The 27663-nt window shown below is 45.5% G+C and overlaps 1 protein-coding gene across 9 annotated transcripts in view; it reads right to left on the bottom strand.

The window, feature by feature from the left end:
• PRKN (parkin RBR E3 ubiquitin protein ligase) overlaps positions 1–27663 on the bottom strand; it is a 1377649-nt gene that overhangs the window by 31116 nt on the left and 1318870 nt on the right. For all 9 annotated transcript variants that reach the window (XM_071095931.1, XM_011750983.3, XM_011750978.3 and 6 more), the window contains one exon: positions 10509–10592. In XM_071095931.1, coding sequence (XP_070952032.1) covers positions 10509–10592 — 84 coding nt within the window. The remainder of the gene's footprint in view (positions 1–10508; positions 10593–27663) is intronic.

Genomic DNA, 27663 nt, shown 5'->3' with positions numbered 1-27663 from the left:
GAAGATACGCTCCCAAATAACCAGGGATCTAGATCTCCGGGAATAATAAATTACACCCATCTCCCAATACTGGGACTGCACTTGTGTGTGAAGGCAGTCGATGGCTGAGAGACGGCTCCGCGGTGAGATGCTGGGGCAAAATACATCAAAAGATCGCGGCTCCCCGGAGCCACTACTGCTTCAGTGTCCTCCACGGAGGGAGGTGCACCTCCTAGCCTCTCCTGGACTGTAACTCTGAAGAGGTGGGGTGGGGGTGGGGAGCATGGGTAAGGGGCAGTTCGTTGGAGATTGTCAATCTCGCATCTTGATCACTGGCTCCAGCCTAGATTCCCCTGTGAGGTGGTCTAGGCATCCACTCCTTTCCCCACTGAACCCCTCTGCTCAGATGTCCACAAGGAACGTGTGTCTCCCTGAACATCCTGCTTTTGTTTCTGTCTCCTCTTCCAGCCAATGGCACCACCATCGTTCCAAGCTAGACATTCATGCATCAACATTAACCCGTCACCTCTCATCCTGTCTTCTAATCCACTGCCAAGTTCTGCGGATCCTACCTCAAGCCCGTCCCCTCCTCTGTATTCCCTGGCCGGACTCCTGGCACCTGATGGGTCTCTGGTTTGGCCCTTTTTGGGGGTGCTCTGCTGTGCTCCCAGCCCCACCACCTTGGGAATGAGGTCACACCATCACATCACGGTGGTGGGACAGCTCACGCCCAGTGGTGGAGGGTAGATGTGAAGGGCCCACCTCCAGCCTCCTACCTCTGGCTCCCCTCAGTCTTCTGTGGCAACCGCACTGCAGGTGGATTCTGCCTCTGCCCAACCCTGCTTCCTTCTCTTCCTGAAGGTGCTGTTGAGAGCATCCCTGAGACATCCCCTGCCTGCAAGTCTCAGAGCCTGTTTTCCTGGGAACCTATAACCTGTGACACTTGGTGCCCAGACAGTCCTAGGAAGCAAACTCTAAAATGGAGTTAGAGCTGGAATCCCTCCGGCCAGTGGCCAGAGAGGAGCCTGTCGCTGTTGGGAGAGAGTGCTGGAAGCTGAGTGGGGCCCTGAGGAGCAAAGGGCAGGGCCAGGGGCCACGCAAGCGCCCTGTCTCTGTGGCTGTGCACACAGGCAGGCCCTGTGGATTCCAGGTGTCTGTGGAGGGAAAAGAGGTCACATGGGCCAGTAAGAGCATCCCAGTAAAGATTTTGGGGGTTCAGCAGCTGAGAACAATGGACCATTTGAAAAAGAGCCCCTGGCATGCTACTGAGCCCTGTGGAGTTGGAGTATCTGTGCAGCAATCCGTCATAAGACAGAAGTGCGGCACCCAGGACCAGAACCAGGCCCAAGCAGGCCCGTGGTGCATGAGCGAGCTGCACAAGCAGGGCCTCAGACCCCCGTGCCATCCACACTGTGGTGTGACTGCCTCTCCTTGGGCTCACAATTATGGCCCCACGGTGGTGATGGCAGGGCTGGGGGGATTCCTTATGACACAGCAAGGGATCCAAGCTTGGTTCACAATTGAGTTAGCTTAACATATGGCTGCAAGCCAAAAATGCACCATCGCTATCCTGTAACCCTCTTTACGGTTGAAAGAGAATGGCGAGGGGAGACCCTGTCAATAGGCAGAGCCTTGGGCATCGCAACGGCTATGGTTCGAGTGTTTCTGTCTCACCGGATTCCTATGTTGAAACCTAATCGCCGAGGTGGTGGGATTAGGAGGTGAGGCCTTTGCAGGTGATTGGGTCACAAGTAAGAGCCCTCAGGATGGGATTAGTGCCCTTATAAAGAGAGGGCATTAACCAGTCACCTCTCATCCTGTGAGGCCCCAGAGAGCTGCCTTGCCCCTTCCACCATGTGAGGGCATGGCTAGAAGACGTCATCTACAAACCAACAAGTGCTCCGTCATGAGACCCCACATCTGCTAGTGAGTTCATCTTTGACTTCCAAGCCTCCAGAACTGCAAGGAATAAAAGTGTATTGTTTATAAGCCAGCCAGTCTACGGTATTGAGTGACAGCAGCCCAAACAGATGAGGCAGCAACTGACAGTGGACTGTGTGTAGAAAGGAAAGAGTCCCGAGTTAGGAATAGATACAAGCACTTAAGCAGTGGCAAACGTCTTGGCAGCCTCCTTAAGGGCAGGGACGGATAAAATCTGGAAGACTGAGGACAGGTGAGACAAGGAGCTCTGCAGACCAGGCACGTGGACAGACCCGTGGGAGGGGCAGGACACGTCAGCATGTTTGCACAGCACGGCAGAGCTCACGGGACAGCACTTCAACAAGCAGATGGAGCGATCCAGTCAGTGGACCACTGCCAGCCTCCGCCACTGGCCACAGCAGTCCTGGGCTAGGGCACTCCTGTGTGGAGCAAGCGTGGTGGTGAGGTGAAGCCCTGCCAGGTCCCCCAGCTCGGGCATCCCCCTGTCTGCCACACTGCCAACATTCAACCTGCCGGCAACCAAGAGCCTGTGTGTCCTCCAGTCCTCGAGGAGACCGACTAACTGGCCAGTGGGTGTCACGTGGATCACACTGACACCGGGTAAGATGAAGACACTCCATCTTGACAGGAAGTGACTCCTATTCTGGGTGTGGGTTTGCCTTTCTTGGCAACAGAACCTTAGCCAGCTTTAGCATCTGCAGGCTACCAGCACCCTGCGTGACACTGCATTGTGTCCCAGTGGGCACACGCCCATGGGAACACTGGTCCTGTTACACATCCTACTGCCCAGAAGCTGTTGACCTGATGAGACGGATGGACCAGGCTTGCACAGTGCTGCTGGAGCTGCACTGTGATGTGGGCGCTGTCCACTAAGGTGAGGTTTACACTCTGAATCAACAACTACCACGGTGCAGGGTGTGTCTCCAGCAGGTAGAACGCAGTGGTTCCGGAATCAAGGGGTGGAAGGACGAATGGCTCCACTTCTCGCTCCCAGTGGCCCACTTGGAGTTTGTGCTCTCCATCTGTGCAACCTGGCCTTATATATACAGGGGCCCTGGCTTCCAGCATAGAGTACTTCTGCCGGAGAACACAGCAAGGGTTCTGGTTGCTTCATGTTGCATTTGCTAAGTGATTAGCGGGCTAGAAACGGAGTTGCCATCCTGGAAGGGATAACTGACTCTCAGGAGCAGGCAGGGCTGCAGTGATAGGATGGGATATTTAAATGAGAAGAATGCATTTGGCACCCAGGTGGGTCACTGTGGCATCTCTTGGTCCTCCCTTGCCCAATGTTAATAGCAAATCATTCAGTAGTCATGGCTTTAGAATGGCACCGAGGAGCCTGGACCCATCAGGGATGATGTCTGTGTCACCCTACCAGGTAAGCCACCTAGAGGTCTTCTCTGAGGGCGAGGGGAATCTAGAATGAGTAGGAGAGAAGGAAGTCAGTGGGAGTCAGCTGCAACTTCAAGACCAGCTGTGGCAGCATGAGCTATATATAGTTTACCCTGCTAACCTTCCATTTGTACATTTCTCCAGTCTCTCTCATTCCACAAGCAAATGTCTCCAGGCAGTGCAAGGGGCAGACTGCAGCAGATGCTGTGAGGCTGGCCAGACCCCTCCTCCAGGACTGATATACCTGCTGCTGGGTGTGTCCGCAGCAGACAGCTCTCTGCCAAGTCTCCACTCGGGAAGTGCCCCCAGCTGAAGAAGCCTGCTTCATCCAAGGCCATTTTTCCTTCTGGGGGAAGCCCACATCGAAAACCTGGCCTGTGCATGGGGATGTAAGGCCTGACCACTCTGTGTCCATGCAGAACAACTCAGAAGACTCATCCAGCTCCGGGGCTCCTTCTAGGACCTGCTGTGGCAGCTACATAACAGTTCAGCCTTCCTTCAGTCTGCTTCGTGCGACTCCCCATGGCACCCTCCAGTACACAGTCTGCACTCAAATCTCAAGCATCTCAGGGTTTTTCTTCCTGGAAAACACGAACTATTACAATTCTCTAAGTGTTTTTCATATGACAGCCAGAGATCTTTCGAAAGCACCCATCTGATGATGTCAACCTTAAAAATAATCTCCAAATGCCTTCTCACTGCCCTAAATTCCAAGCTCCTGCCTGTGACTGATAAGGCCCTGCATTTCCTGGCTCCATCTCCAGCCTAGTCTGTGGCCACAGCCACCATCACTTTATGGTACAATGAAGGGAGTGTCTTCTGCCTCCCTGAAAATGTCATTCGCGTTCGTCTCCAGAACTTTGCACACTTTGTCCCTTTGCTTAGGACACCGGTAAGTTCCTTCCTTGCCTGAAGAGCTCATCCCTGTAGGTCTCAAATTTCACTTCTTCCAATGAACAATTCCTCCAGCCCCATGGAGAACTGGTCAGGTCCCACTTTTATGCTTCCAGAGCATCCTGAACTTTCTCTCTTGTGCCTCGTAGCATACAACATTTTAATTATTTGCCAAACTGTGTTTCTACCTCACTAGATTACAAACCCTATGAGAACAGAGGCCAAGTCCAAGTCTATCCTTTTTTTTTTTTTTTTTTTTTTTTAAGACGGTTTCTTGCACTGTCGCCCAGGCTGGAGTGCAGTGGTGCGATCTTGGCTCACTGTAACCTCCGCCTCCCAGCTTCAAGCGATTCTTCTGCCTCAGCCTCCCACCAAGTCTATCTTTAATATTGTATCCAAAATGCCTAGTACTATGCATGGTAATAAAAGGTGCTTTATAAATGTGTACTGAGCATCCTTCTTCTTCCTTCTTTCCCCTAATTGTAAGAAATTCACAGTCGAAATGAGGTTCAAAGGCACATAATGTAGGAAGTGTAACACAACGTTGCAGCCAAAATTCCACTTATAGATGTGTTTAAGATTTTTAAAAAAATGTTAATTCTCAACATTTAAAAATAAAGACACTTAACAAAAACACATGGATTTTATACTGACATCACAAAATCACACTGGAAGGCCTAGTACCATTGGGCTCACATTTCCGCTGGGTAAACATGGACCTGAACTGGGGAGCTGTGCAACAGGTGTTCCCCCAACCCCCCCACAACAAGCCATGCCCACTCAGTTTGCCACAGACCCCCGCCCCCAACCCCGTCACGGGGCTCTGTCATTATGCTTGCAGGCTTTTGTGTCGATGTTTTTGTTGTTGTTCTGTTTGTTTTAATAGGAAAAGCAGAAGAAAATGAAATGTATCTTTGCATCCTTATCAAAATATTGACAGGTCCATGAAGTAGGCTGCAGGTCTGCCTCATTCATTTAAGGGTTGTGTTGCTGTTGACATCTGAGTTGGCCATCCCTGGTATTGTGTTTGACAAGCCAACAACAGCCCGCTTATCCCCCTCTTTCAAAAGGCAGAGTGACCAGTAAGAACAATGGAAGCACATTTCTGCTTCACTGGGACTGGAATGGTCATCAGTGCTGGCTGGTGCAGTTCCCAAAGACCTGGGTAAAAGAATGGTCTGGGGCTTGTCAACTCTATGCCCCTGGGTGGCCACTCTCCCTCCCTCTCCCTTGCCTATGGACAAAAATCTATCACAAAAACTTGAGATAAGGCTCAGAATAAGACGGTGTATTTGAAAGTGCTTTGTAAACAAGCACCACACAAGTGCACCTTATTATATTTGTCCCAAGCAAATGCTGGGTTTGTTTTTCTAATTTAGGAGGCAGATGGAAGGAACTGAGGTTTACTGTGAAAATCTAATTTTCTCTCGTGATTCAAAATATTGCTGAGACATAATCCAGCCCTGAAGCTACTGTCCATTCTTCTCCAGTATTTACCCAGCTTCATGGTAGGGAGGGACGTGTGTGGATGAAGGAGGGATTTGTCATTCATTCAATAAACACTTAATGAGCACCTACTCTGTGCCAGGCACTGAAGGATACAGGATGCAATAGGCACAAACCCTGCACTAACAAAGCCTAGACTTTTTGTGAAGAGACAGGGAAACGATATTTCAATGTGACGAATGTATCAGAATGTACAGTTGTCTGAAAGCTTATAGGACGTAGTGGGGAGGGCAGATGGCTTCCAGGAGGAGGTAACATGATCTGGGCCTAGAAGGTTGAGCAGGAGGCATGGTTGGTAGGCAGGCATGGGCACATTCCCCTCAGACACTGTAGATATATTAAAGACAGCAGTTGCTGTTCCCCAACTACTTAGATCAAGTATAGCCACTGAAATAGATCTCCCCTGTGGCTTTAGGTAGCACCTCTAAAAATCTGGAAGTCTCAGTCTGCCCTCCTGTTGAATAGGGAGAGGAACATCAACTACTTAGAACCACTGGGAGAATGAATCAATTTATGTGGTTTGCAAGAGCAAGTGTGTAGTTATTAGCAAGTCCCCAGGGGGAATACGCGGAAGGAACTGGAACATGGAGAGGAGAACAAGCGGGGAAAAACAAGGGAAAGCAAATGGGATTAGATTCTCATTAGTCTGTGACGGATTGATCTTCTGTCACTGCTTTCCCAAACTCCCAGCAGTTTCAACTTAAAGCTTGTTCAATATTTTAAAACGAATTTAAATCCAATTGTTGAGTTTGCTTAAAAAAAATTATTGCGTTAATCAAAAAATGCATTAAGTTTTAGGTCCAATAGTCTAACTGATAGGAAAAGCTCATTGGGACCCAAGAGAAATGGGCTCGCCTGGCTGGAGAATGTAATGTGCAAGAACAGAAACCAATCAACGCTAAACGGAAGAACAGGAGAAACGAGTCACAAATGCCTCAAAGCAAAGAACCCTGCAACTGAATGGAATTGAAAGAAAGCGTGAAGAGCGCTGATGAGGGTATTTAGTTAGTATCAGCAAAATTCAGACATGAGAACACCTCTAAAGCCTTCCGTTCCAAGGGAGGCTGCAAGTGGGTTTTTATTATGAGATGTGCAGAGTGTCCTCCTTTCAAAGATTTCAGGTCAATGAAACTGCAGAGGTCATCCTCCTGGAGACCATGCTGCTTGAGAGAAATGTAGGGAACAGAAAATAAGCCAGCTCTATGAAAATAAAAACCCTTCATTCTGTTATCAAATCGAATTGGGTCATGAAATTTGAAGAAATAGCTTGTTTGGTTCGTGCCTTCCCACATCCGAGAGCAGCTATGGTTGAAATAAGGAAACTTGGGAAGATTGGTAAATTCGCTCATAGAGAAGGTGCTGGTGATTCTGTATTCTTCCCCTTCTCTGCTTTTCATCTGGAAGGCTGACTCCCATGGGCTGTTCCCCTAGGATCCCCTGTGTCTGGCTTCCGGCCTTGTGTATGGCCCGTGGGAGACATTAGCAAGAGATCGGATGGCAGGAGGCAGGAGGCAGGAGGCAGGAGGCAGGAGGCAGGATGTCCGTGCTCGCTCCCTTCCTGCTGTGGGGCTATTTCCGGGCAATGCTGGATGCCCCTTGATGATACCTCCTGTCACAAGGCCCCTTTTCCACGGCTGCAGCTCATGGGGTTCACAGAACCCTTCCTCCCCCTGCCTCTGCAGGCCTGGGGTGGCCATGGCTCCCCACTGATGCTCGCTCCGAGACCCGAGGCCCTGTGAATGGTTCCTGTGGCCCCAGCTCGCCTCTATGGTCATCCCTTCCATTAATGTCTCTTCCTGTGCCCATCTGGGTTGGCTTCTCTCTCCCGAGGGACCCTGATCAAATCAGAGATGTAGGAAAACATGGCAGTGAAGACTCCAATTAGTTGCTTTCTGTTCTCTGGCAACTGTTCACTAGCAGATATCTTTTTAGTTTGGCTGGTTGGTTTGCTTTGTTTTCAAATAAGAGGAATTGGAGGCTGTCCCTGTGATTAGGAACTAGAAGCAGGAAGGGCCTCATATCCTGGGGGCTCTAACTGCAGGGCTGCTTCGCTCTGAGTTCTTTCTGGGATGACCCTGACGTGGATTGACTATACCTCCTCAGAATTCCTATCATATCAGTTGCTCGGGCAACCTCTGCGGCATCTATTGAAGCCACAGAAACTTCATGGGAGCAGGGATGTTGTCTTGCTTCCTGTTCTGAGGGCCTAGAACCATGCCTAACATATTATGGGTGTTTAATGCGTATTTGTTGAATGAATGAAATAATGTCTCATGGGGCGCAGTGGCTCACGCCTGTCACCTCAGCACTTTGGGAGGCTTGCTTGAGGTCAGGAGTTCAAGACCAGCCTGGGCAACATGCTGAAACCCTGTCTCTATGAAAAATACAAAGAGTAGCCTGGTGTGGTGGTGTGTGCCTGCAGTTCCAGCTAGTCGGGAGGCTGAGGTGGGAGGGTTGCCTGAGCCAAGGATAAGGAGTCTGCAGTGAGCCAAGATCGCACCGCTGCACTCCAGCCTGGGCAACACAGTGAGACCCTGGTTCAAAAAAAATGAAATAATGTCTCTTTCTTTATAGATGCTACCATCACTCAACAAACCATCTATTAAACGTCTGTGCAGCAGATGTCATCTTGGGCCTGGAGACGCAGGGGCGCAGAGGACACAGTCTGGTTGAAGAGGTTCTGGCCCCCGCAACTTTGCCCATGTGGCACCCTCTGCTGGAAAGTCCTTTACCACACCGTCCTGCTGTCCTGACAAACTCTGACCCATCTTCTGTGACTTCTCCAGGGAAGCCGAGACGTGTTTTATGTAAAGCTATAGAGTTGCTAAGCTTTGGTTTAGCATATTACCATAATTACGATATTCATTTTCCAGCAAATCTCCCCCCATGGCTCCCCTATGAGCCTCTGAAGGGAAATACACTTTTCTTTTCTTTTTCTTTTTTTTTTTTTTTTGAGACAGAGTCTCCCTCTGTCATCAGGCTGGAGTGCAGTGGTGTAATCTCGGCTCACTGCAAGCTCCACCTCCCGGGTTCAAGCGATTCTCCTGCCTCAGCCTCCTGAGTAACTGGGATTACAGGTGTGTGCCACCACACCCAGCTAATTTTTGTATTTTTAGTAGAGATGGGGGTTTCACCATGTTGGCCAAGCTTATCTTGATCTCTTGACCTCATGATCCACCCACCTCAGCCTCCCAAAGTGCTGGGATTACAGGCATAAGCCACCGCGCCCTGCTGGGAAATATACTTTTCAATGCATTTTTCTAGAGAGTCCAGCAGCTGCTTGACCCACCCAAATGCTCAATTTAATGTCTGCTAATTGACATTGTTTGCAGACACAGTTCCCTTGATATTTGGACATCTATGGTTTAGGTCATCTCTAACTTTCTTTTTCCTATTTTTCTGAATCCAATATTAAGGTTTTAGTAATTTAAAAACATTTAATTTGGGCTACCTCAATCTTTAACACCAAGGCTGGATGGTTACTCTTGACTGAAGAATGAATGAGATTAGAGGGAGGATCAGGCGCCTAGATGGCTTTAGGTTAAGCAATACTCTTCTTTCCCTAACAGCTACTGTTTCCAAATAAATACTGTAGATGCCAGAGTGTATCTTCGTGGAAGCCTCTGCCATGTTTGCAGTCTCAGAGCATATGGATGTAAATTGCTAGACTGACTCCGTTTCCCAGAGCCTCAGGTGTCCCTGCCTCCACTACAGCAGTCCTAAGGCAGGGGTCTCCGGGCCATTATTGCTTCTGCTGTCAGTACCTGGTAAGCTCGCATTTGTATGTCCCTGAGCCAAAATAAAATCAACAGAAGGAGCATTTGCTGCCTGGGCTATGGAAATGGCAACTCAGTCCTAAATCCACTCATATGCTCATGGCTGGCAATTTAGGAGCAGATAAGAAGACCCAAATTCACCAGTTCTATTTATTTAGTTACGCTAATATTGGATAAACTCATCTGCAGAATTCCATATAGGGATACACTTATCCTCTGATTTTAGAGCATTCAGATCTTTAACATTCTGTACTGTAAAATCAAAATGTTCTGGGATTTCTATGTCTGTTTACTAGGTTCCTATCAGTAAAATGACTAAAGGATTTATGTGCAAAGTTATGGGGTTTAAACCCTTGTTGACATCTACATTGAGAGAAAAATAATGAGCAAATTCATCTACTGTGATGACGTTTTTACTCTTTTTCCCTGAAGGTTTTGTTGATCCTAATTAATAAATAAAATAAAATGTATTTGCATTTTCCTAAGACTGAGATAGCCCCTTAGAGAGTGAGGCTCAGTCAACACATTCTTTACTTAATGAGGACTGAAACACCAGTGAGCATAGGGCATGATGCTGCTAAAAGACAATGATATCCTTACATAATATAATCTTTCTGTACACGCCACTCGTAGAGGTATTTTCACCAGAGATTCTAAACTAGGGCATTAAAGAAATTGAAGTAGAGTTAGCATTGATTTCTCTGATTTAGAGACTGTTAAGTTGTTTTATTTCCCCTCTAAAGACTTCCTTGAAAACGTTCACATGCCTTATCCCTGTTCCATATCTGCCCAGGGAAAAGCTATTTTGGATGCGCCCCAAATGGCCATTAGGAAGTCTACAGTGTGCCCCAAGGAGGGGAGTCATTCTGGGAGAAGCCAGGGCCCTATTCCCATGGCTGTCAGCTACCAGTCTGCTTCTTGCTTTTTCAGAATGGAACTCTCCATGATCTCCAGGAAACAGCTCCAGTCCCCCACCGTGTCCGGAGCCCTGCTTGGAGGAATGAGTAGGGCATTCTGTACCTGAGTAGTTGTTCCTGAGGCTTCAAATAGGGCACTGCACTCCCCTTCATGGTACGCTTCTTTACACTCCCGGCAGAAGGCAAACTGCAAAAGAACACATATCCATTAATTAGGGATATTAGGTTGCATTTGGCAATAACACATTTTTCCTTTTCCAAACTCATTATATTCATTCCTTTGGCTTGTGCGATAGTTTCTGTATCAAATTACTTTCTTTTGCAAGGAGAAATCAAGTTATATTTTGATGAGATTGTTCACTCTTTACTCAAGAGTGTTCCAAGCACCATAGCAGGGCTACAGAGATGACGGGTCACATTTCCTTCCCTCAAGGTGTTTCCACTCTAGTGGAAGACACAGTGATATGGTTTACTGCATCCCCACCCAAATCTCATCTTGAACTGTAGTTCCCATAATCCCCGTGTGTCATAGGAAAGACCTGGTGGGAGGTAATTGAATCATGGGGATGGTTTCCCTCATGCTGTTCTCGTGATAGTGAGTTCTCACGAGATCTGATGGTTTTACAATGGGGTTCCCCCTTCGCTCGGCTCTCCTTCTTCTTCTTCCTGCCACCATGTGAAGAAGGATGTGTTTGCTTCCCCTTCCACCAGGATTATGAGTTTCCTGAGGCCTACTCAGCCCTGCGGAACTGTGAGTCAACTGAACCTCTTTCCTTTATAAATTATCCAGTCTCGGGTATGTCCTTATAGCAGTGTAAGAACAGACTAATACACACAATAATGCAAATAGATACCCACAGCAAAGTTTAACTGGTATTAGAATGTAAGGAAAAAAACTTCATTCAAGACATTCACATTCAATATTTGTTTGCATTCACAGAAGATTTATATGCCCATGTCAGTGGACTTACTTTTGTATTGAAAGCCTATTGTAGAAATTTGTAAATGATCGGTTCCACCTATAATTGATAGGTGGAAGCAGGACCTCAGAAAGTAACTATATTTGGAGATAGCGCCTTTAAAGTGGTAAAGGGAAGATGAGGTTGTTAGGGGAGGCCTTATTCAATCTGACTAGTGTCCTTACAGGAAGAGGAGACTAGGACAGAGACATACGGACTGAGAGATGATAAGCAGCATTCACCATGGGACTGAAGATGCCCAAGGGACCAATGCCCTCTACCTGCCATTTTACAAAGAAGAAAGCTGGAAGAGTGAATGCCAGCCAGGCTCATTCAGGGCTGTCTGTCTGGGATCCATGGACCCCTCCAGAAAGCACATCCCATTCTCATCGCCACCAGCCATGCTCTGAAGTTGCTGTCACGGTTGAGTTGTGGGTCAGCAGTGGAACACACCGGACTGGAGTCATCCTCCCATCCCCTGCCACCTGAAACACCTTGGGAACGGTTTCTGTGCCTTGGTTTTCCCCTCGGAAATGTCAGGATAACAGTGATAGCTATCTTATATGACCCTTGGGAGAGGCAGGGAGATAGCACATGCTGAGTGACTGCAAAAAACAGCATACAATGTGTTCTAAACTTTAAGGAGATGAGGCCAGTCAGGGACTATTTTGCTCCTACTCCATTTCGAAGGAAGGAGTTTCCTCACCAGAAAACTGGTTTCTGCAATGCAAAACTGGTTTCAATGCAAATTGCTTAATAAGTTGTGGGCAACATCTCCCACAGCAGAAACTGTATTCAGAGAAGGCATTTCAGCAGAGAAGAGAGTGCCATCCACAAGTATGGTGTGTGGATGATAGTGGTGGTCTTGGAGCATAGAGGCAAACTGACAGTATCCTCTTTCCCTTGAGAGGTGGGCTTTATGTCTCTTCTGCTGACAGCCAGATGTGTTGAGTACTTGACTACTAGAATATGGTAGAAATGATGGTGTACCACTTTCTAGGCCCAGGCCTCAAGAAACCAGAAGCTTCCATTTCCTGTTGGGACACTTGCTCTTGAAGCCCAGCTGCCATATGGTAAGGAAGCTCAACAGCCCATGAGATGCCCACATGGAGAAGAACTGCGATAATTTTACAGGGAAATAATCTCTTCAGAGATATGCTACAATTGATCTTCAAGTCATCACTTTTAGCATATTATATTCTTATTTCTTCTCATAGCAGAGAGACTGAACTCAAATTTAGTGAAATGTAAACTTTATTTAAAGGTTGGTGGGAGAGCGTGTGTATGTCAGAATGTCCTCACGCAAATCACCAACATTACCTGGTTTCAGCTTCTGACATCTTATTTTCTCTGAACTAAAAGCGAATTCACTGAATAGTGAGTTGGGTTCTAGGATTTTCTTCTATTTTTGAAAACATTTATCTGTTAATACTTGGGTCTGCCTCACACTCATTCGTCTGCTCTTACATGCTTTTTTGGAAAAATGTGGACGGAATGCCCAATCAGGGAGCTGGCAATGGGGTCTCAGCCCACTGCTTTCTAGAGAAGCAAATCTGATCCGTTGGTGTGAAAGGGAAAACGCTTCACATCTTATTAGCTTGTGGATGAGATATAAAATCAGTTTCATGGTAGAGGAACACCCTGGAGGTTGATCAGTTTGTCAGAATAGATAGGCCTTTCCTGACACAAAGACATTAAATTCCCTTTCACACCAGTACTACAAAGAATGGACTATTGAGAAATAACAGAAAGGGAAGAGCGTATCAAATGAAAGCCTCCCCATTTTAGCATGGCAAAAGGCAAGCAAATGCTGCAGGAATATTCCGGTGATGACTTCACAGGAACGCACTGGCTAATTTGCTGCTATTCAAAGTATAATTTAAATTTAGATCTATCATGCAGTGGTCCTTCCCAATTAAGTAACATGAATCTGTCTCATGTGCAATGGGGAAACGTCTAGAAGGTCTGATTTGATCTTGAAAATGTTTGGGTTTTCAATTACATTATCCAGAACTCAAGACTCTCAACCTTCAGTTCTCAGGCTACACACCAGCGTGCCCTGTGGTACCATAACAAACTCACAGGGGTGCTCTGGGATATTCTAGAATTTGAAGTAAAACACAGTGTGGCTGATGAATACTATGTGATTTATTAACTCAAGGTAGTTCCCAGTGTTAATGTAGATTGTGCCACTTTCCTTTTGGTGACATTGTATCTTTGCAAAGCTGGGTTTTTGGAAGTTACCAGGATAGAAAACAAGTGCCATGTAAACATCCATTTGGAACAAATATGTGATTGATTGATTGATTGATTGATTGATTGGAACAGAGTCTTGCACTGTTGCCCAGGCTGGAGTGCAGTGGCACCATCTCGGCTCCTTGCAACCTCTTGCCTCCCGGGTTCAAGCAATTCTCCTGTCTCAGCCTCCCAAGTAGCTGGAACTATAGGCACCTGCCACCACACCCGGCTAATTTTTGTATTTTTAGTAAAGATGGGATTTCACCGTGTTGGTCAGGTTGGTCTCAAACTCCTGACCTCAGGTGATCCGTCTGCCTCGGCCTTCCAAAGTGCTGGGATTACAGACATGAGCCACCACACCTGGCCAAGATGTGATTATTTTTAAGAATAAAATAAAGCTATTTTTTTCCTTCCATTTATGTGGCTTATCATTTCAGGTAAGTATTAAGTTGTTATGACATTAATTCATATTATGCTCTGTGGTACAAAATCTTTCATAGCCACAACTGTTAGGCATTTCTTTTGGCCTAGAAATGCCGTGAAAAATGTACTGAGCTGCTAAGGGCATAGTGAACAGAATTCTGGGGAACTCTGGGTTAGGCAGATACAAAACTCCTTCTTGAGACAGTGTTCGGACCAGTTTGCAAACATTTCCCGTGGCATAGCTGTTTCCAGAGAAAAAGCTTGCCGGGGAAGAAAGCAGACCTAGCTCCAACATTTTCACATCCATTCTGCTGACCTGCATGTCTCATATCTGGGGCGCCTGGATCCATCTTTAACCAACCGTGTAGAAGGCTGAAATTTACCTGGGGATTTGCTCTTACTTAAAAATGGTCTCACATTTGCTGAGGCTCCCTTAAGCTGTATAATACCTCTCCAAACCTTATGAGTAAACATTAACCGAATGGAAGTTAGTATACCAGCAAACATGGAGTATTGCTTGTACCGTATACATTTTCAGGATTATCTTCTCTTGTGGTGGATCTAACAAATGTCACCCATTTCTATATAGTTTTTTTTTTTTTTTGAGAAATTTTAAATGTCTTTAAACAATTATAAAAGTAATACATACTTCTTTCTTTCTTTCTTTCTTTTGTTTTTGAGACGGAGTCTCACTCTGTCGCCCAGGCTGGAGTGCAGTGGTGCGATCTTGGCTCACTGCAAGCTCCGTCTCCCGGGTTCACGCCATTCTCCTGCCTCAGCCTCCCCAGTAGCTGGGACTACAGGTGTCCGCCACCACGCCCGGCTAAGTTTTTTGTATTTTTAGTAGAGATGGGGTTTCACTGTGTTAGCCAGGATGGTCTCATCTCCTGACCTCGTGATCCGCCTGCCTCGGCCTCCCAAAGTGCTGGGATTACAGGCGTGAGCCACCGCGCCTGGCCCACATACTTATTTCATTGGCTCTCTAAAGTCTATTCCTTTATAGGTTTGATTAGAAGGCAATCAAATACATGGACTATATTACAGTTCCTGTGATGAGAGTTTTATGTATCAACTTGGCTAGGCTATGGTCCTCAGTTACTCAAGCAGACACTAAGCTAGGTGTTCCTGTGAAGGTATCTTGTAGATGTGATTAGGATCTATAATCAATTGATTTTAAGTAAGAGAGATTATCCTAGATAATCTGAAGGGACCTGATTCAATCTGTGGAAAGGCCTAAGAGCACAACTGAGGCTTCCCTGAGGAAGAAGAGATTTTACCTGTGGACAGCAGCATCAGGCTGCACCCAAGAGTTCCAGCCTGCCCTTCCTGATGGCCGCCCTGTGGATTTAGGAGGTGCCTACCCAGCCCTGAAACCATGTAAGCCATTTCCTTCCTGTAAATCTCTCCATATATATGTGTATATATACACATATAGATACAATGTGTGCCTGCATGTATACATGTAGGGATCTACACATACATATGCATATATGTGTGTATGTGTATATATATTTGATATAAGCATCCTGCTGGTCTGGTCTCTCTGGTGAAGCTCTGGCAGATAAAGCTCCTATAGAAAAAATTTATTTTAATAGAGGTGGGGTTTCACCATCTTGGCCAAGCTGGTCTCGAACTCCTGACCTCGCGATCCACATGCCTTGGCCTCCCAAAGTGCTGGGATTACAGGTGTGAGCTACCAATACAAAAATTGGCTGGGCATGGTGGCAGGCACCTGTAATCCCAGCTACTTGGGAGGCTGAGGCAGGAGAATCATTTGAACCCAGGAGGCAGAGGTTGCAGTGAGCCAAGATTGCACCATTGCACTCCAGCCTGGGCAACAGGGCAAGACTCTGTCTCCCAAAAAAAAAAAAAAAAAAAAAGAAAAAAGAAAAAATTTAACAAGGTCACTTTATTCCCAATCTGTTGCAAAAGAACTGATGTAATGAAAACTATTTAAACTTTCCCTGTTATTTGCAAAATTATAGTTCAAACCTCTCTCTCTAAATATATATGTGTGTGTATATATATATATTTTAAATTCCAGGCAGCCATATGGCAAATTCTTCTCAGAATTCAACACCAGGAGAAAGTTCACCACTTCCAATAGTGTGGTGGTTTCCTTTTATTTGACAATGAATGTGGTTACCTAATACATTCTCCTTGGTATGTTTTCAAGCTTAAAAGCTTGGTGCCACCGATGACTCTAGTCATCAGCTTATCCTAAATGCCTAAAAGGAGGTATAGAATTTTAAAAAAACTATTTAATAAAGGCTAAATTCAATAAGTCAGTTTTTTTCTATTGCATAGTAGCTAAACGATTCTTAACACGGAAGTAATATTTTTGCCTTGCAACTAATATGTGTTGAGTATTTACTTTTAGGATGAGTAAAATCTTGGCCCTAGGCAACATATAAAAGAATAGCACACTGGAATCTGTGAAATCATGTACTAGGTCTTTATATGTTTAAATACCAGATATAGATTAGTGTTTAGAAGCGAACCCTTTGAAGTAGGGAGACCCAGAGTCTGAGGCCTCCTGGATCATTTATTATCTGTGTGATCCTAACATCTCTTTGCTTGAGCTTCTTTGCATCTACAAAGAAGAAATAATAAGGTAATGAATATTTAACACAGTTTCTGGTACACAGTAAACACAACAACAGAATAAATAGTTTTCTCCATGAGGGTATGATGTTTAACAAGTGGTAAGGGTCTGTAGAAAAATAAGAGGGTAGTAAGTGCCTTGTTGATTAAAGCAGTTCCCAGTATACTGTTAATAATGACTATTATGTGAATCTCAGGTGAAACTGACACCTCCCCAGAAACGCCATGCTTGTAAACTACTCATAAGACTGCTGTCTAGAAAGGGATGAGGCCTCTCTTTGCTGGAATACATGCTGAGGTAAGTTACTGCCAGCCCCCTTAGACACTCTGTACTCCGTACTACCAGAGAGCTATGTGAATGGCCCATCATGTCACTCATTCAATATCATGTCAGTGCAGTAGTCATTTGATTGATGTTTGAGTTTGATTTCCCATATTTCCATAATGAACACATTCAAAAGGGGCTGTACATGTACTTTCTCTTTGGAAGCACGAAAAGGAAGCAAATGAACAGCTTCTAATGCAATTGGAATATTCCAGTGGCTGCTGATCAATCAGGTTGAGAGTCAGTAGGTACCTACAAGCAATGACCCTTAAAATAAGGTTTGGATCCTTAAAGTTGAATGATCTCTCTCTGAAAGCCAAGATTTCTTTGTGCCTGTTTTCTATCATGGCTGCATCTATTATAAAAGCATTCTATTATGTGCCATTTATTTTTCGTCCACAGCTCTGAAATTCTGTGTTAAAAGAATAGGAGAGAATCAAATACCATCTTAGGACCCCTTACTAGAGTCAAGGGAAACATCAAAGGGATGAAGCACACATTTGTACTTCTTTGGGAATAGATGAAATATTTTTCTTTTTGGTGTGTAGCTTTCCAGAAGATGGCAGCAGAGATATGTAAGTCCAGCCTCCATGTGTTAAAAGGAATATATCAAAAGAAGAAATCTCCCTACCAGTGACCAGCCGCTGATATATGCAAAACTCGTTCTGACAAGACAGTGCCACAGAACGGAGATGGTGTTAGATTATAATGCATTAAAACACAATTTTGAAAAGAAGAAAGTAAGGTTATTTCCTTTCAAGTACACAACATCTTAAAATCACAGACTCTCGTGGTGTGAGGCAATCTTAAACTGTGCTAAGCTCCAAATGCAAACAGATGTAGACAATGTTCTATGTGTGGTCTCCAAAGGGCCAAAAAGAAAGAATTTTCAGAAGGCTGGATACGGCTCTGTAGAGTAGCCACATTCCTTTGTCTTTCTGTACTAAGACCCAAGGGTATTAAACAATGCCAATTAGTTTCCCACAAAATACTATGACCTCTAACACCCTGCAGCCCTAGGCTTATTTTTGTTTTAGGTTTGCTTTTTGAACAGGCCCTTACTTTCTTTGGTTTAATTTCCATTCATACAAGCTCTTAAAAATCCCCGAAAATCCCCTTTTCTTGCACCATCATCTGTCTCATCAAGGGCGTGCACGTAACCATCCCATCTTTCAGTCGTGCGGTCTGCACTGACCCACTCGCTGTGAGTACTGTCTAGCAGGAAATTTTATTACTACTTGTCTCAGAGCTAGGGCCCCTCAGAGAGGATGAGTTCATGCCACGAGGAGAAAAGACCCACTCAGCTTCCTTTCAACAGGCTGAGCTCAGCACCTCACATTAAAAGATACATGATAATGTGGTGTTCCTGGTGGTGATTCTGCTGGGAATGAACTATCCAGTCTATAATGATGGACAAAGACATTTACGTTTACTTCCTATTCCAAAATAGTTTTGATTTTTTACTGTAACTTACAGGGAAAGTAAACTTAAAAATGTTTATTGGCCATTTATTATTTTCTTTAAGAGAGTTACTGACATATAATTTGCAGAGCCATGGGTTTTTAAAAAGTAGGTATTTTTTGAACGCAAAATACGTGCAGGTAGCACAAATTCAAAAGGTATGTAGTGAAAAATGTCTCCTTTCCTCCTTGGTCAGCTACGTAGCTTCCCAGAGATAATCACTGTCACCTGTTTGCATAGGTGTTGTTCCAGAAATATATCATGCACTCAATCATCAATTTATGCTATTTTTAAACAAAAATAGCCTATAAAACATTGTATAATGTGCTGTACCCTGTTCGTTAGTTTTTCATTTAATGCATCTTACAGATGGCTCTCTATTAATACACAGAGAGCTGCTCCATTCTTCCTGAACAGCCACACAACATTCCAGTGGATAGATGTGCCTTCGTTCATTTCACCAGCCCCTCCGATAAGCGTTTAGGTCCTTCCAATATTTTGCCATCACAAACAAAGCTGCAGGGAGTGTCCTGCTCTTCAGGTCATTTCACACATGTGAAAGGAAATCTGTAGCAGAAATTTCTAGACATGAAATGGCTGGGTCCAAGGGCATTTGGACTTTCCATTTTGATTGCTTTTGCGAGCCTTGTCAGTCACAGGCTTAGCAACAAGGTGTGTGGAAGCTGCTTCCCCAACACACCGTGGTCTCAACGACTGCCTTTGTCAAGCTGCATTAAAAGAATATCAAATACATCCCAGCACTTTTGCTAAGACCTTCTTTATACATGTTGTGTCGCCACAGAGGTGTGTTCCTAGCCAAAGCAATTACTCCGAGCCACGTTTAAGTCTTGTCTACACAGCTAAAGCTGGGTCAGGAGTGGCCTGTGGTCAGGCCCACTCTGACCTTCCTCAGCTCAACACACATGGAGCTGGTCATCTCATTCTCATGGGCGGGAATCTGGCCTGCCTGCCAGGAAAGGACTTGAAATGAATCTAAGCTCAGTGGCTTTAAACAGAGACAGTCCACAAATTGGAGATCCAGGTTAGAGAGAAAGAAACAGCAGATGGGGGAACGACAGCTTCCCTCACTTGTGGCTGTGTCCTGAGCCTCAGCTTTGCAGACCTGGCTCTCAGTGTCACTTGCCAGGTGCCCTGACTGCAGCAGTCACCAGAGGACAGAGGAAGCTGGGTGGGAGTGCTGTACGGTAGTGACTCTCGGTCCCTAATCCCCCACTTCCTTTCTTACTCTCTCTTTACTGTAACCATTTCCGAAAACAATTCCTATGGGGACAATCCTTATCTTCCAAGGTCCCCGGCTCTTGCATTTGTGTCATGGTTTACCTTGTTCCCAAAGGCTAAGGTAGGACCTGGTTGCAAGCTGGAACTCGTGTTCAATGATATTGTTCACACCATCCTGTTCATCTAAACAAACTTCTTGGTGGGTGAATTTCTATATCTAACTGAGAATTCCTTTTACCATCCTGCAAGGCCTGCCCAATTTTGCTTTAAAATGGGCACGTCTCAGACCTTATGGAGCAGTTGGCTCCTCCTAGAACTGGAGCACTGGTCACAGAGTATCAAATTCAATGCCACTTTCAAATATTGCCATTCATTAGTAGGTCCATTCAAATATTGCCATTAATTAGTGAACATGTTTGAATATGGCCATTCATTAGTAAAATGCACAGCATATGTCTTCTATAATTTTTAACTGGTCTCTAATCCTCGTGACCTTATCATTTACAATCTGCAGCGAGGCACTAGACTCTGTAAAAATGATTACACTTCGCCAGTAAAAATGTGAAATCCAAGCCATATGGCAATTTGAGCCCAATTTGTCCCATGTGCCTGTGGGCATCCTTATGCTCTCTAGCACAGCAGGGGAGGCAAAATGCTTCCCCTGAACACCTGGGCCCGCCCTGGGCAACTTGGGGCAAGGCCAGCTTTCGAAAGGGGCCCGACTATGTTTGGGGACACCCTGCCAGCACATCTTACAGACTTTTGTCTTTGGAGGTTTTGCAGCTCCTCAATGATCAATCAATCAATCAATCAATCAGTCAGTCAAAATGATATAGTAACCCTTTATTTTATGTTGAGCAGTCTCATAGGTGCCCTGCAGGTATACCTGTGCTGGCCCCTTTCCCCTGCAGCCTCAGCCAAAATGATCAAGGCACTCTTTCTTACACGTACCTCTATTAAACAGTTTCATCTTCTATATGAAACGGTCTCCACCTATCCACTCTTCTAAATGGATAGGATTTGTATCTTATTCATCTTTGTCTTCCCAAGATCCAGATGCTAGAACATAGTAGGTGATCAGTGTCTCTTTGTGGCAAGCCAGGTGCTGGAGTCAAGTAGCTTACAGCTAAGGTGGATATTTATAAAGAACAAAAGAGCTGGAGGACAATTGTGTACTCCATGATACAATGTACACTCATGGGTTGAATTGAATATTCTTGTGTAAGACTCAAGGGTCCCACAGAAGAGATCCAGGTGGGTTGAGGTCGGTGGGCAAGAGCACGTGGAGATGGCATTTGTTTTTCTGTCCTTCACATTTGCCCCTTCAGGGAGCAGTTCTAACATCAAGCTTAATCGATCGCCTCTCTTCTAACAACTTCTCAGAATCTATTCCACCCTTCCCAACTCCTCTTTTAAGATACACTTTGCCTATTGCATAATTCCATTTGGATAGGTTGCAGTCACCTCAGATTCAAGTCAATTCTACTTCCATGTGATTACCATGAAGTTGCAAGGACCTAACAGAGTAATGGGAATCATCAAACCTTTGCAGAATGAACAAGCAGTAGTAGCTGGAAAAGCCTCAACTTCTGAGAAGCAGAAGAGGATAGCGCAGTGTTGAGGGAACCCAGCACTGAGAATGGAGAGGTCAGTCCCGAGTACAAGAGGAATAACTAAGACTTTCTGCCAGGGAAAGTACTTTAGTGACCTTGGAGGCCACAATCTTGGTCCAATGGTTCAATGGTTAGCTAGATTCCGAAGCTAAGGTCACAGGCATGATGGGGTGGAGAAGGCTTCACAACAGAGAGCTCTCAATCAGTCTGAAAACAGCAAAAGATGATGAAAAGAGAGAGAATGGAGATTCTAGCAAGAGAGGGGGCAGGATGGGAGTGAAGTTCCAGAGAAAGTCAAGGCCAGGGAGACACACTCAAAGGTTTATGGCTTTCAGTGGAGGAGGACTAAGTTTTGCAGCAAAATCCTGGGAGAGTCACATTGATGAGAAAGTTTCCTCAAGAAGATGACACCCATGCCCTTGGTCTTCCTAACAGAGCACCATAGCAGCTCAGAATCTTCTGGAGTCTAGTGAGAGAGGAGAGTCACAGATAGAGAGGAGGTTGAAACAGTTACTGTCAGTTGGAGCATCCATGAGACATGAATTGAAGGAGCGCCCACCCATGTTCATAACTAAATTCACATCACAGCACTGGCTCTAGTTAGTTCCCTAGAATGTGGTTCCCAGACCAGCAGCATCAGCATCACCCAGGAGCATGTCAGAAAACCCGAATCTCAGGCCCCACTCAAGAAATACTAGACCAGAATCTTTCATTTTACCAGGATCCCCGAGTGACTTGTATGCACCATTTAGAGACCCTGTTCTAGCTCATTCATTCAACCAAAAGTTCCTGAGTGTACACCATGCATTGCTGGGACCTGCAAAGATGTAGAACGTACGCAATTTCCAGTTTCAGAGGAGTCACAATTCACCTCTCCCTCGCTCTACCCAACCCTCCCTCCATTCCACAAATACTCATAAAGCATGTGCTGTATGTGAATGGTAAGGCACTGGCCATTCTCCGTGGCCTCACAGAGTTCATGGTCAGCTGTGTCCTGGTTATATGGTGGATGCGAGGTTCCATGGGAGCAGAGTGTTGAACCTGGGAGGTGCAGGTTGCAGTGAGGAGATAGGAATGAGGAGGTTACAGACAGGAGACAGGGACATATTGGGTAGAAGAGGGCAGTTCCCCAGCAAAGGCCCCACCCTCAAGCCTGGAAACTCATGGCCCTAAATGGGAACAGGCATTCCTGTTTTCACACCCAAATGTTGCCTTTTGGCCTGCCATGCCCCCCATATCCTGTCCCCATATAAACTCCAAACCCCAGGCTCCACGAGCAGAAGAGCAGCAGAGAAGGAGAGAAGAGAAGGAATACCTGAATGTTGAGAGGAGTTCTGCTGCAGACAGAGAGGAGGTTGGCTGCTGGATGGCCAAACTCCAGAGGAAGATCATCTTTCCACTCCATCCCCTTTCCAGCTCCCCATCCATCACACTGAGAGCCACATCCACCACTCAGTAAAACCCTGAATTCACCATCCTTCAAGTCCATGTGTGACCTGATTTTTCCGGACACCAGACAAGAATTCGGAATATGGAAAGCTGTCACACTGGCCCTCTGCCCTTGCAAAAACACAGAGAGTCCACTGCGCTGTTTAACACTTAAGCTGTCTGTAGACAGCAAAGTTAAAAGAGCGCACTATAACATACAGCCACTTGGGCTTTGGGAGTCGCAGGTAACCACCCCTAGACGCTACTATGAGGCCAGAGCCCAGAAACACTCATCCTAGCTCCTGCACCTGCCCATCTGCATGCTCCCCCTCCCATGAGGAGTTAGAGCGGTGGTGGTGGCTGAACAGATAAGCCAGACACCTGTCGCATGTCCTGCGATGGGGGTGGGTCAGGGAACTCTCCTGTTTCAGCAGGAAGAAGAGGAAGATGAACTGGGACCAATGGAGTTTGCTGGAAATGATAGCCCCCAGAGAATACCAACCCAAGTGTGAGGGATGATGCTAGCACTCCAGTGTAATTCACTCTGCTAGTGTAATTCTGCAACACTTTTGTCTTTTTGATTTTGAAACCACCGTGAAAGGATACAGCCTAGAACAGTGCTGTCCAGTTGAAACAGCAAGAGTTTTTAATGGTCTAGTAGCTATATGAAAAAAGGAAAAAGAAACAGGTAAAATTAATTTCAGTATTTTACTTGACTAAATATATTCAAAATTGTATCATTTCAACATGCAATCGATATGAAAATTGGTAATGAGTTATTTTACATTCATTTTTACTAAGCTTTTGGAATCAGGTCTGCTTTTGCACTTTCAATGCATCTCAGTTGGTACTAGCCCTATTCTATGGGCTCAGGAGCCTCACGTGGGCACCGTGTTGGACAGGAGCCTCCCGGGGCTGGCGGCCACCATGCTGGACTGTGCAGGTCTCCAAGGACCCTGCAGTCTGAGGACTCCTTGCACCATGCAGAATTCAGTTAAGGGGCCACAGAACAAAAGTGACAGAACACCTCCAATATTTTAGAAGAAAGTTGGATGAGGTGAGGTAGGGACATGGGGAAGATTAGAAAATTAAACCTAATCTTTTTTTTGAGATGGAATTTTGCTCTTGTCGCCCAGGCTGGAGTGCAATGGCACAATCTCAGCTCACTGTAACCTGTACCTCCTGGGTTCAAGCAATTCTCCTGCCTCAGCCTCCCAAGTAGCTTGAATTACAGGCACATGCCACCACGCCCAGCTAATTTTTGTATTTTTAGTAGAGACAGAGTTTTGCTTTCACCATATTGGCCAGGCTGGTCTCCAACCCCTGACCTCAGGTAATCCACTCCCCTCAGCCTCCCAAAGTGCTGGGATTACAGGCATGAGCCACCACACCTGGCCAAAAATTAAACATATTCGAAGACAAAGAAATTCAGGTTTTTTTTTTTTTTTTCTAATAAAGGATGCTCTGTTTATTTTCAGCCTTTGGACGACCCATATGAGTTTCACTTCATACTGTGTTGAAGAAAAGAGCTGCAGGGGACAGAAAATCAGTCAAATTAAAGAAAATATGAGGCGTAACTGTCCTGCAGAGAGAGCACATGAATTTTTCTGCCACACGCTCTGAGTCATTTGTTAAAGAAAACCAGAAAATAAGAACTGTCCCGGGTTATCGCTAACTTTCACCATGTCTCTGCTTGTCTGATTTACTTGTTTGCACACTTTGTCAAATCTTAGACCAGGGACGGATAGTGTCCAGACCATTATTCTAGGGGAAGACTGTTGATCAGAGTACGCGGCAAACAAACATCTGTTTCTGAAGACTGCAGCACCATCCTTCATTATAGAATGAGCTTAATAAACATGTAGTCATAGAAATCCACCATTCACATAAGTTTTGGCCTGGTGTTATTGCAGTCTCTTAATTTAGCCAACAAAGAAGGTTGGGTCAAAGACACCTGCTTTTGTATGTAAAGTATCAGGCTGGAAGGCTTGATCTGGCACGGTTTTAGCAACAGGACTTTCATTTGTGATAGTTTAGTCATGTCCTGGGGAATTGAGGAGAAGATCCACCCTACCAAAGGCCAGTCATACTTTAGCACCAAAGAATTAATTTTAAAAGTTAGAGTTGGCTGGGCACAGTGGCTCACATCTGTAATTTCAGAACTTTGGGGGGCCAAGGTGGGCAGATCACCTGAGGTTAGGAGTTTGAGACCATCCTGGCCAACATAGTGAAACCCGTCTCCACTAAAAATACAAAAACATTAGCTGGGCGTGGTGGTGAGCGCCTGTAATCCAGGCTACTCAGGAGGCTGAGGCAGGAGAATGGCTTGAACCCAGGAGGCAGAGGTTGCAGTGAGCCGAGATAGCGCCACTGCACTCCATCTTGGGCGACAAGAGCGAGATTCTGTACCCGCCCACAAAAAAAAAAACTAAAAAAAAAAAAAAGAAAAAAAAAACTAAAAAAAAAAAAAATTTAGAGTGCTGATTTGGATTTTACCCTTGAAGTTAAGCACACACTAACGACAGAAGCTGAAATAAATCCCCCAAATATCTCAAAACACTTTCTAGGCACGTGTCTCTCCACGAGATTCTCAGACAGCTGCATTTGGATTTCCAGGGGCTGGACTGGAGCTCAGGTGTTTCTGCCCCAGAATCTCTGCCAGAAATGATTATTCATGAATGTTCTGGCTCAAAGGGAAAGAGAGAAGATGAGAGATCCAGAAGTTTATTCACATACCAATCTCGCTGGAGCGAAGCTGTTAATGCTTCTACTTATGTTCTTAAGGCCTCTTAAAGAAGGTTCCCAGCTCGGGGCTGGGTAATAATGGTGGAAGCATTTCCCACATTATCCTCCTGATATGCATCTCTGCCCTGACTAGCAGACAATGGTGAGAGCCAGAACCACTTAGAGAGCTGATTGTCATCATGGCCCTGACAGTCTCAGCGGCAGGCCGGGCTCTAAAGGCTCCTCTGGATGCCTGTTGGCCAAAGATAACTCATGCCTTGGGGGGTCGTGAGCAGGAGGTGAAGCCAAATGCCTTCAGTGACCTGAAAAATGTTATCTCCCAGCAACATGCACACCTTGCAGTGTCTTACGAAATTATAAAATAAAACCCAGACTTATAAGACTCTTCCCCTGCCTAAGTTTTTTTTTTTTTTTTTTTTTTCCTCTCTCTCTCTCTCTCAATTTTATTGCTTTGCTAAGGACATAGAAAGCAAACTAATTAAATGACAGCTAAAGAGCAAGTATCTCGATGGTGTCCCAGGGCGGCTGAGATAATGGGCGGATCTCAGGTGAGTCAAGGAAATGCCACAGACATTGCTGCCTCTCTACTAATAAATAGCTTTTTGGTCGCATAACATGAGAGACATGCTGGAAGCTGTAGGGGAACAAAAGATGGCTACCCGCTACCCTCCAAGGTTCTTTGGCTGGGCTATTGATTAAAATGGCATATAAACAGATTAACAGGAGAAAGAGCATATTCAATTCTGTACACATGAGAGTCCCACAAAATATGAGACTCCAAGAAGGGTTAGATGATGGAAGCCTACAGAGCTATATCCTCGACACAGAAAAGAACAGGAGCTTGGGGATTCTTGTGTGGGAGGCGGTTAGAGGAGGGTGAGGAGAAGAATTGCAAGGCGAATAAAGGTTGTCTTGTTATGTAGATAAACAATCTCTCAGGTAATAAAATTTGTCTCCTGAGCAGCCCTGAGCAGAACAGGCAGTAGTCTCTCCAGGCATGGTGTCCATGTACCAATCTTCCCTGGCTGATACAATTCCCTGGGAGGGGATTCACGACAATTGAGATCCATCAATTGTATTCACGGAGAAGCAAGTTCAGAGAAAGGCCTTCCCTGATTTTGCTGTTCCCCAAGTGTCCTCTGTTAAGGAGTCAGCACACTAAAGCACCACATTTTGGGGTGGCATTTCCTGAACTCCTGCAAAGCTGAATAACAATGGAGAGTGAAGTATCAACTGTTCTCAGTGCTGGGCGCCCTTCCTCCTTCTCGATTTAGTGACACAGACTGTTAGAACTGTAGGGCCCTCAGAGAGCTGATAATCTGTAGGGTGGAATACGGCCCCTTTTTCTTCTGGCTCTCTTAGTAATATCAGGACCTAATATTCTATATTTTTAAAAGTTGCCTAACTACGTAGATCATGCCAAGCACTAAGAAAAGCACAAAAAAGCAATATTTTTTGAATAATAACAATGATCTAACTCCTTATTCTTTGAAATCCCATCTCTGTGATGAGAACCAAATTTTCAAAAGGCTAATAGCTCACAAAGGGCCCTTTACTGTTGTCCTATGGAGAAGCGGAAAACCACTCATGGGGTCAGTTATTGTTCTGAATCAGATAATTCCTTTATCTCACAAGCATTTGTTGAGAGGATGCTTCTCTCTGGCAGTGCAGGGCCTCAGGGCAGGAGCACATAATGACTCTGCCCAGTCTCTGTGAGAATCGCTCTCTGGAGAGCCACGCTCGCATCCTGTGCTCCTCAGTCTCTCTTCTCCCAGCCCTCCTTTGCCTAGATGACTTGGAATAGGGATTGCTATGGTTTGAATGCTTGGCCTCTCTGGAACTCATGCTGAGATTTTATTGATGTGAGGTCTTTCAGAGGTTATTAGGTTATTAGGGCTCCACTCTCATGAATGCAGTAATGCTGTGAGGTGGGAGTGGGTAACTGTGGGGAGGGGCTTTGTGAGAAACCTTCTCTCTCTCTCACATGTGCCCTTGCCCTTCTGCCTATCTGCTGTGGGATGAGCCTGGCCAGATGCCAGCAGCATGCTCTTGGACTTCCCAGCCTCCGGAACCAAGAGCCAAATAAACTTATCTTTATAAATTACCCAGTCTGTGGTATTCCATTATAGCAACAGAAAACATTCTAAGGGGTACTCTGATTTCCCATTAGGAAATCTCTTTGGGCAAACCTCCCTGATTCCAGGCCTTTGGTTTCTCCTATGT

Source organism: Macaca nemestrina, chromosome 5, assembly GCF_043159975.1.
Source record: "Macaca nemestrina isolate mMacNem1 chromosome 5, mMacNem.hap1, whole genome shotgun sequence".
Taxonomy (NCBI): Eukaryota; Metazoa; Chordata; class Mammalia; order Primates; family Cercopithecidae; genus Macaca; species Macaca nemestrina.
This window is presented reverse-complemented; position numbering and strand designations above follow the sequence as displayed.